The 9,525-nt window shown below is 42.6% G+C and overlaps 2 protein-coding genes across 6 annotated transcripts in view; one reads left to right on the forward strand and one right to left on the reverse strand.

Moving 5' to 3' along the window:
* adam22 (ADAM metallopeptidase domain 22) overlaps window positions 1-5,128 on the forward strand; it is a 68,402-nt gene extending 63,274 nt beyond the window's left edge. For all 5 annotated transcript variants that reach the window (XM_082550749.1, XM_082550748.1, XM_082550752.1 and 2 more), the window contains 2 exons: window positions 623-746; window positions 969-5,128. In XM_082550749.1, the coding sequence (XP_082406875.1) occupies window positions 623-746; window positions 969-989 (145 nt within the window). In that variant the 3' untranslated portion in view covers window positions 990-5,128. The remainder of the gene's footprint in view (window positions 1-622; window positions 747-968) is intronic.
* A 194-nt stretch (window positions 5,129-5,322) lies between these two features.
* gtpbp10 (GTP-binding protein 10 (putative)) lies at window positions 5,323-9,470 on the reverse strand. Its single transcript, XM_082550754.1, has 10 exons — window positions 9,296-9,470; window positions 8,282-8,475; window positions 8,057-8,148; window positions 7,784-7,928; window positions 7,611-7,684; window positions 7,431-7,483; window positions 7,211-7,318; window positions 7,043-7,120; window positions 6,789-6,912; window positions 5,323-6,504 (listed from the first exon to the last, which is right to left on the reverse strand). Exons 1-10 carry the CDS (start codon window positions 9,326-9,328, stop codon window positions 6,293-6,295), a joined length of 1,113 nt encoding a protein of 370 aa, XP_082406880.1. The 5' UTR covers window positions 9,329-9,470; the 3' UTR covers window positions 5,323-6,292.
* Between the last annotated feature and the right edge of the window lie 55 nt (window positions 9,471-9,525).

The raw sequence follows: 9,525 nt of genomic DNA on the forward strand, positions 1-9,525 counted from the left end.
CTGCTGTTTCACTGGACTGGACCTCTTCCTCTGACTCTTGGTCTTTTGTTTTTTTTTTACCCAGCTCCGGTCTGGCCCGCTGTCCCAGTCGCCTTTTCATGCTCCCGCAGATTGAGCTATCCCATCAAGACAACACACCAGCTAAGCTTAGAGCAGAAGTTACCTTTAGCAGCATGCTTTGTCCACAGTGGCTAAAGTTATTGTTCTGCAGCTTCTAGCTAAGAGTGTGTTGGCGCTTGCCGAAAATGCTGTGAAACGGTGAAGCATGAAGGGAACTATGACTGTGCCCACACTGCAGCCGGGAACTGTTTACTGCTGTGTAAATAAATACATATCATGCACAGGGTTTGCTCTTAAAAGCTAAACATTTTTTGCAGTGATTATTTTATAATTTTGTCTCTTTGCTTTCTGGTGAGCAGCTTCTAGGAGCAAACTCGCTATTTAGGAAGGTGAAAACTGAATAGGTGGAGCAGCTGAAGGAGGATGTTGCCCAAAGTCACAGATCTAACCTGATTTATGTATCTGTGTCTTTGGACATCTTAGTCCTACCCTAACTAAAAAAAAAAGGGGGCAATAGCTTTATGATCACGTCACATCACGATCACTTTATTTCTTTTCTCAGGACGCTATCGCCTGCCAAGTCTCCCACCTCCTCCACAGGATCTATTGCATCCAGCAGGAGGTACCCATACCCTATGCCTCCTCTCCCCGATGACCAGAGGAAAGCCAACAGGCAGAGTGCCAGGGTAAGTATCAATCAGAAACACAATACAGGGATTTCTGCATTTAATGGTGGTTGTGTGTGCAAATGAAACTACTGAAGCACGTTATAATGACATAAGGTTTAAGGAAAACAGCAGAACTGTAAGTCCAGCCTGAACTCTGTGGAAAAAGGAAGTGATGTGACCGACCAGCAGTAAACTTTGGGAGATGCTAAAAGGCTTCTCTTTCTTCTCTTCTATTTCCAGTTGTGGGAGACCTCAATATAACAGCTGTCTTGCCCTCTCTACACAAGACTATAAAGAACTACACATCTCTCCTTTTCTATGAATGAACAAACACAAAAATGATACAAAATTGACTCTAAGCGACTAAAGAGGAAAAAGAGAGAGCCCCACCCACCCACTGGACAGGAAACAGGCAGAGTTTGAGTTTGAGTTAATGTGACCAAGCATCTGCGAGGCCGTATTGCCAAACAGCCTCATTCAGTGGATCTCTACGTGACGATGTGGAGTCCCGGCAGAGACACCAGCTCCACATCCTCTCCAGACCAGCTGGAGCTCAGACTGAGCTGTTCCTGCTGTCTGCTTAAAGCTTCACCAACGCGACACAACCCCACCCAAAACCCCCACACCACCCTTACCCCTCTTTAGCTTGTCTCATGTCGTATTCACTTCAGCATCATCCCATCTGAATTGTACAGGCTCCTCTCTGAAAGGAGCTGTGGGAGCCAGGCCATCGCCGGATCTGCGTCGGATCATTTTGACGTGAATTACTGTAGAAACGCCAACACTGTATGCATGAGACGACCGTGTTTATCGGCAACTCCCTCCTACCGAAAAGACGAGACGGACAGCGGTCTGACCCGAAAGGAAAGCATGCAAATGGGGCTGTGATTTTATAACGTCTGTAGGCTTAATGCTTTCTCTCCACTAAAGGTAACTCATATTGTATCACCGCAACATGGACCCCACTCTGCTGTTCCTCCCTTTGGTTTGTGTGTAAATATGTACAGTAAAATACACACAGAGTATGAGTTTTCTTTTGTTTTGAAAGACAAAAAGACAGAGAGAGAGGCATTTCTTTGTTTCCTGTTGATTTGTAGATAAGTTCAGAGACCCTGCAGTCTGGGTTTCTCCTGCTCTGTGACTGTGACCTGTATAGCCTTCTCCATCCACAGCAGAATGTGTGTTTATTTTTTACCTTAGCCACTATTTTCATGCATCTCTGTGAGACACACACACAGACATCCAGCGATGTTGACTGTGGCACATTAATAAGAGCGTCGCTAAGACCGTTCTCGATCGATATTCATTTAGCTACATTTTTATTAGTTTTACGTCCCGTTCCCGAGTGAAACGAACGGACGAGATGTGTTTGGCGTAGTTATAGATGTGCCGCTTGTCACTCACGGAATTTCCTGAAAATTTCCCAATGATGGTGACAAGGTGTTTGTGTGTTTGAGACGGCTGCACTCCCATTTTTCCAGTGGCAGCCACTTGAATGTGAGTAATTGAACATCTGGCTGGTGACCCGCCTCAGCCAGCATCTGGAAATTGACTGAAATGCGCATTTTGAATTTAGCTGTGACGACTGAGATATTTAGCCTTGTAAATGATTAACTATGCTGTACAGTGCTTGCTGTTCGAGCTTACGAAGACCCAACAGCATGACAGATCTATATCAGATTATTTCGCCGGTAGGCTCTCTATGAGGTCATAACAGGAAATGAGCATGTCACCGGATGAGTCTTTCCCCCCTATTGCCTTTTCCTGTTGTTTTTAATGGGTCTGTGTACCACAGTTGCTTGTAAAGCTCATGGCAGGTGGTTCGAAGCTAACTGTCGTGCCAGTGTAATTATTTAAGGTGGTTTCTTTTTTTTTCTGGATGCAAATCCCGCTCACCAACAAGTTCTTTGTACAGTCAGTGCTCTACACTGTGGAGAAACTGTTGTGTCAAGGCCTCATGTTTGTCATTTTACTGTTGTTAGCTTTTGTTCCAGTGTGGGCACTTTTACATTTGTAATTCATGTATGCATTAGGACTGTATAGGTAATATGAGCTTCACAATATTGGATTAATATTGCTACTAGTATCTTTTTTTTATTAAGTACCTTTGTAATGTTCACCTTTTCCCCCTCAGCATTATGTACAGCAGCTATTTAAACATTAATTAAGTGCATTATTGTAATTACGTGGGTTGATGAGTTTGATGGAGAGCATTTCGTTTCATCACCTTTGTCCTTTGGGGCCAATAGAAGCTGTTGTTCCTTACGCATGTGCTGATACGATGCTACGTGCTGATGTAAGGTTTGGACACATGTTGCTGTCTGGGCTCATGATTTGCCTTCTACCGGAACTTTCTTTATTTTTGTTCCTCTGGTCTTACTATCGGTGTCCAGCGGCCCAGTGATCTTTCTGGGCTTCCCCAGGCTGGGGAGAGCATCATTTCTGAGCTCCTTACAAATGTTTCTAACATCATAATACTGTGCAGCAGCGAGACATTTGTCCTGGTGCCTTGGGCAAAACTCTACAGGATTCTCCATCGAGGACGGCAGTAGTGATTTGGCAGGCAGTAGTGATTTGTGTGATTGTACAGGTGTTACTCCAAACATATCTGCCTCCACACACAGCTGGACTGACCGATCCCTGCAGAGCAGCTGTCTGGCCAGAGACTTGAATGTATTTGTGTACCACCCAGTCTCAGCCATGCGTTCCCATCACACCAGAATCATCAGCACTCTGCTCCAGGAACCCTAAAGAGCCCCATATGTACTAATTCAGACACTGCAGTTGTCTTTTTTTATTTTTTAATTTGCCTGTATGCTGTACAGACTGATGATGCAAAAATCCCCATATTTTTTCCTCTTTATCATTCAGTATTGTAATATATTTAATATAAAATAAAACTTTCATCAACACCTCTGTCTGTGCAGACATTTCTATTATCTTCTGATTTCCCAGGATGGTTTGATAACCAGTTAATAAAACCTGATTCAGCTGAATGAGGGTTACATGACAGTTTAATTCTCAGTGTTATCAAAACATTTAAGTCACTCTGCACAATACTCCTCGGCCTCTTAGCATTTTATATACTGTAGTATGCTTTACATCTCTACCCTGTGTTGAGGTACAGACTGGGGTAACCCGAAAATCAGACTGTAAGAGCATCATAGTCTGTAGGTTTAAAAGAAACCTGACTCCACTGGTTGCAAATTATAGACCATATATTTACACGGACGGACGGACGGACGGACGGACACACACACACACACACACACACACACCTTAGTGAGGACATCTAATTGACATAATGCTTACCCTAACCATCAAAAATGAATGTCTAACCCTAAACCTAAATGTAACCCTGACAATAAAACCACATTTTGAGTCTCAAAAATGCCTTCAAATTCGTGGAGACGGGCACTTTGTCCCCATAAGTCACTGTTGGTCCCCACAAGTATAGTGGCATGCCAATTTTCTGTCATCACAAAGACACGCATGCACTGGCTACTTTATTAGGTACATCTCTTAAACTGCTTGTTAAAGCAAATATCTAATCAGCCAATCACATGGCAGCAGATCAATGCATGTAGACATGGTCAAGATGAATGCTGAAGTTGAAACAGAATGGGGAAGAAAAGTGACTTAGGTGACTTTTAATGTGACATGGCTATTGATCCCAGATGTGTTGGTTTGAGTATTTCACAAATAACTGATCTACTGGGATTTTCCCAACAACCATTTGAGAATTTGCAGAGGATTGACTAAGAGAAAATATCCAGTGAGTGGCAGTTCTCTGGGCTTAAATGTCTTTGTCAGCAGTCAGAGCACACCAAACCAAGGTATGCAGAAGAGCATCTCTGTATGAACAACACATCAAACCTTGAAGCAGATGGGTTACAGTAGCAGAAGACCGCATGAAGTGCCACTGCTGTCAGCTAAGAAAAAGAGCTTACTAGAATTCAACAAGAGATTAAACAATGCCTGCTCGATTTCTACTGTGACATTCAGACAGTACGGTCAATTTGGCATAAACTGCATGGAAGCATGGACCCGCTCAGTGTTCTTGGGCAACCCCCAAGCACTGTTCAAACCCCATGGTCCATCTGAGTATTTGTGTTAGCAGATCTCAATAAGGTTGATCCCCTTTGAGATGTGGTGGAACAGGAGATTCACATCATGGATGTGCAGCCAACAAATCTGCAGCAGTTATCATGACAATATATAGCAAAATCTGATGACTGCCATGAAGAATTAAAGCAGTACTGAAAGCTACTAATAATTAAAAAGGGGGTCAAACCTGATATTAACAAGGTGTACCTAATAAGGTGACCAATGAGTTAAAGACAACATACACGGCCGGTAAGATATCATCTACTGGTTTTGTACTTGACACTTGCATTTTTCTTTTGGAGCTTGGAGTGTCCATATTTAGTACTACTGTATTTTCTCATGCAATGCTAGCATGTGCACCCAGAAACTACATGGGTGCACTGCACAGACGCATGTAAACTTAGCACAAAAAGTAAGGAAATTTGTTAAATCGATTACATCTTTGTACTAAATGTTTGCTAGCAATAAAACCAAAAATCACCAAACACAAATTTGCTTCAAGTTTATTTGCTCATTTTAACTCGCATCCTTATAAAAACTAAAATTTCCCCCTGTCAAAAAGTTGAGTGAACCCTTAGCCCAGGCTGTACCTCACAGCAAACCATATGACTGATCGAAAAACAGTCAGGAGATCCAGTTCAGTCACTCAAATTAGCGGAAATGAGGCCAAGTGGAAAGGAACGGGTTACCTGTGTCGGTACACCTGCCAAGCAAAGCAACCAAACTCTTACCTTTAGGTCTTATCAGCGATGAAACTGTTTAGTTATAGCAAAGATTCACCCCCACTGGAATTGCTTTGAAGGGGGAAACAATGAGGACAAAACCCATTTTTGCATCAGGATGTGTTACTGCTGTTGAGCATTTTAACGTGGGAGTCTGTGATGACTGACTCACTGCTGGAGCCAGCCTCAATTGGTCATTACTGAGGTTCCTGCTTGGTTGCAAATTAAATCAGACTCTATATAAGCCTACAGCAAACAAACTATCTCAGTTAACATGTTCCTAATAAGTTTATGGCCTAAATCGCTAGTTCAAGTTTTCTGCAACACTGCATGTTCTTTGAATTGTAGATTATGCCCCCATTTAAAGTGAAACAGACGATGCAGCTGAGTATGCACAAAACATAAATCGATAATAATAAAAACATTTTAAATCGTAGTATGAAACTGAATATATTGTATTTATCATTTAATGTAGTCATCTTGACTAGAATCCTTTTATGCACCAGCCTGTGAATTTCTATGATATTCACAAAGTTTTATCAGCCTTATACAACACATCACTTTTAAATAAATAAAGATGGAGTTTGCATCAGTCAGTGAGAATTTGATCATCTCCAAGCAGAGACCTCCATCACTTGTATAAATTGAAGTGGTTTTGCTCTCCCAGGAGCTTCGTGGTAGAGGATGTTTATCTGCAAAGTCCTGCGTGATGATGCTTGATGTCGTCTACGTTACTCACGCACGTCCTTGTGACTGCTTCCTCAGTGCTTGCAGCTTTTCTCGATGAGTGGCTTTAACTTCTAAGGCTGCGTCTTCATCGAGGGACTGTCGAACGCAGCTCTTAAGGTGGCTGATGCCAAACCCGGTGATTGCAGAAACAGGAACCACGTGTCTGAAGGTCAAATAGTTCTGTGGTATCATATCTTCAGGGAGCAGATCAGAGAACTCTGTACAGGGGAAAGAAAAGGAACAGAAATACTCTCAAAACCAATTTTTCCTCCCAACAAACTGCAAAAATATGCTCACATAAAGGAAGTTCAGATGCATGAAAACGAAAAAGTCATCATGCCGCTTGTGTCGATATCTGACAGAGCAAACGGCATGGCTCAGACAGAGCCAGAGAAATGTTTGGAACAGACTAGGACGCCTGTGAACCCTGGAAGTAGAAATCCGTCTTCAGTCTTTTCTCCTAAATGATTTTTCTACTCATAAGTGCTAATTCTAGTCTAACCTTCTGGGTTTTGTAGTTGCTCCTTCAGCTCTGCTAGCTTGTCCTCAGCATCAGGCAGGTCCATCTTATTCACCACCAGTAATGCAGGCTTTGACATAAGCTCCTCTTTATACAACTCCAATTCCTTTAGACAGCAGTCAGAAAGCAGAGGAGAACGAGGGACAAAAAAATAAATAAAAGGAGCGAAGATTGAGTCAGGAGATCAGAATGAATATCTAAAAACTAGTCATCAGCCTTTGCAGCTTCAGGCTCACCTTGGTTAGAAGCTGCACAGCTTCGAAGGCTGACCTAAACGGTGTTTTACTTGCCAGCTGAAAACCACAAACATCGACCTGCATTCAGACAAAATGCAAAAATTGTCATCAGAAGCAATTTTCACCTGGTTACACCGAAAGCAAAAACAGTTTGTGTTAGTTACGCACCACAAATAACAGCTGCTTGGTCCTCTCCACGTGTTTCAGAAATTTGTGGCCCATGCCTTTGTTCATGTGAGCCCCCTCAATCAAGCCAGGGAGATCAGCAACAGAAATCTACACCCGCCCCCCCAAAAAAGAGCAAACAATCAAGTAAGCCAAGTAAAAAGAAAAAAGAAATGTTTTCGCAGACAGTTACAGCACAAGGCAACACGTGGAATTCTTGTACCTGCTTATAATCGTCATATATCAGTTTGCCAATCTCTGGTTTCAAGGTTGTGACTGTGAAACGGCAGAAAAATATTAAAGTTTAATGAAACACAGAATTATTTCTTCTTTCAAAGCATATTTTTAGAATTTAAAAAAAGACACGTTTTCTTTTTCTATATGCGTGTGGTTGTCTTCTCACAAGCATAGCTGGCAATCTGAGGCGTGGCGTTAGACAAGGCTGTCAGCAGAGAGGACTTTCCTGCATTCGGGAACCTGGTGTTGATTTAACAGAACAAAATCAGATGTTCCCCTTTGCTAATCTGAACCTCAGCAGAATTCAGTTAGTGTGGTTTGTTCCCCCTCTATTCTCACCCCACAAGGCCCATGTCTGCTATAAGCTTGAGGTCCAGTCTGATGTGTTTAGCCTCGCCTTTACTGGGCTGAAACGCAGAGTACAGCGAGCCTCCTGATCCTCCTTTTGCCACCATCACACGATCGCCCTCCACATTCAAGTCACCTTGTAAGAAGAATGGTAGAGGAAATAAGACGCTTCACAGCAAAAGTCAGGTAGCTACTGCACTGGCAGTTCTTTTTCTGTTAGAAAAAACAAGATTCACATGACTGACTGTGAAAGATTTGACGTACCGAGTGTTCTGCTTTCATCAGTGGTGACGGTGATACCGACAGGAGCAAGGATCTCCTTGTCTGCCCCTCTTTCTCCTTTCAGAGCTCGAACGCTGTTGATAAAAGAGATCCAAACAGCTCTCAACCTCTCGTGCTTACAGGACTATTTCAAAACCTCTATGAAGGTCTGAAAAATAGACATTTTTTAATGATCGACAGAATTTAAAATAAAAATTGTATTTCTACCCGCTGTTGGCTCCTGCGTCCGCTACAAAACGTTTTTGTGGGAATTTGTCCTTTATCCTTTTTAAGGTCATGTTCTTCGTCGCCACCACCCAAACATCTCCCCCTTTCCCTCCTTGTCCTCCAAGGCGGGGTAAACCCATCCCTCCACTGCCTCCACGGACATACAGCCGCAGATTGTCAACAAAGTTTCCATACTGCAAAGAGTCAAAGACACAGACTGGTATTAAGAAATCGAAGAACACCAGAGATCCTAACAGGCAACTTCAAGTGATTGAATCTTTCAAAAGTTTTACTGACATCATTTACCAGAGTGCGACCTACATATCTCACAAGAATAATGAAATCTGACAGCAGCTTGAGCATCCTTCCTATTTTCTTCAGTCCACTCAAGCTAAACAGTAACTCATATATATTTTATATATGAGTTTAAATATACAAATATGTGCCTATGTATAGTCTATAGGGGCTTTATTGTTGTTTTACTGTTTACTTGATGTACTTTATTTGTGTGTATGTACTTTATTTTGGTAACATGACGTAGTCTATACAGAAAGCTGTTCTGGGTTGACAGGTGTATTGATCAGTGGCGCATTGATGAGCAACTAGAGTGCTCAAAAACTCCTCGAGGATGGCACGTTCATATATGTGCAGCCACAAAAAAGGTTAGCCACGCCTCCCAGCACAATATCAGGAGTGTGGATGAGACAGCAGGAAATTGATATTTACTCAAGGAGAGCTGGACAGGGCATCATCTCAACAGCAGGACTGGTGTCTGCCCCTCTGTGTGAGGAGGAGAGTTGGCAGAGCCCTACAAACAATCTCCAGCAGGCTGCTCATGTGCAATAGCTATAGAGATAGTTGGTGTATCATCTAACATACCACATGAGAGACAAACACGATTACTGCTTGGTGTATTTAGCGTTGACAGTTAGCTTTCCAGCTAATGTCAAAAACCGTATAATATCCCCCGTTAAATATGTGACATTCAGAGTACAAATCTTCTATAGCACTCACCTTCCGTAAGCAGATCCTAGTGATGTGAACCATCTTCAGTGGCACTTATTGCCACTCTTAAGAAGTATTTTCGCCAAAGCTAACTGCTAGCATACGTACATGTGTTTGGATCGGGGACAGGAAGTAGTGGTTCTTTTCTCTCCGCTTATTGGATGATGAAGCGGGGAGGCGGGGCTCCCATTCTCACTAACTGTGAATCAACTTCACCTTAACCAGGGATGTGTCAAATG

The sequence above is a fragment of the Aulonocara stuartgranti genome, assembly GCF_965226115.1.
Source record: "Aulonocara stuartgranti genome assembly, chromosome: 11".
NCBI lineage: Eukaryota > Metazoa > Chordata > Actinopteri > Cichliformes > Cichlidae > Aulonocara > Aulonocara stuartgranti.

What these genes read in the sequence shown, in the direction of transcription:
- gtpbp10 (XM_082550754.1), bottom strand. Translation starts at nt 9,328, where the DNA reads ATGGTTCACATCACTAGGATCTGCTTACGGAAG. An exon ending in TGATGAAAGCAGAACACTCG is followed by an intron (nt 7,929 to 8,056) that starts GTACGTCAAATC and finishes TCTTCTTACAAG; the next exon opens with GTGACTTGAATGTGGAGGGC. An exon ending in GCAACTACAAAACCCAGAAG is followed by an intron (nt 6,505 to 6,788) that starts GTTAGACTAGAA and finishes TCCCCTGTACAG; the next exon opens with AGTTCTCTGATCTGCTCCCT.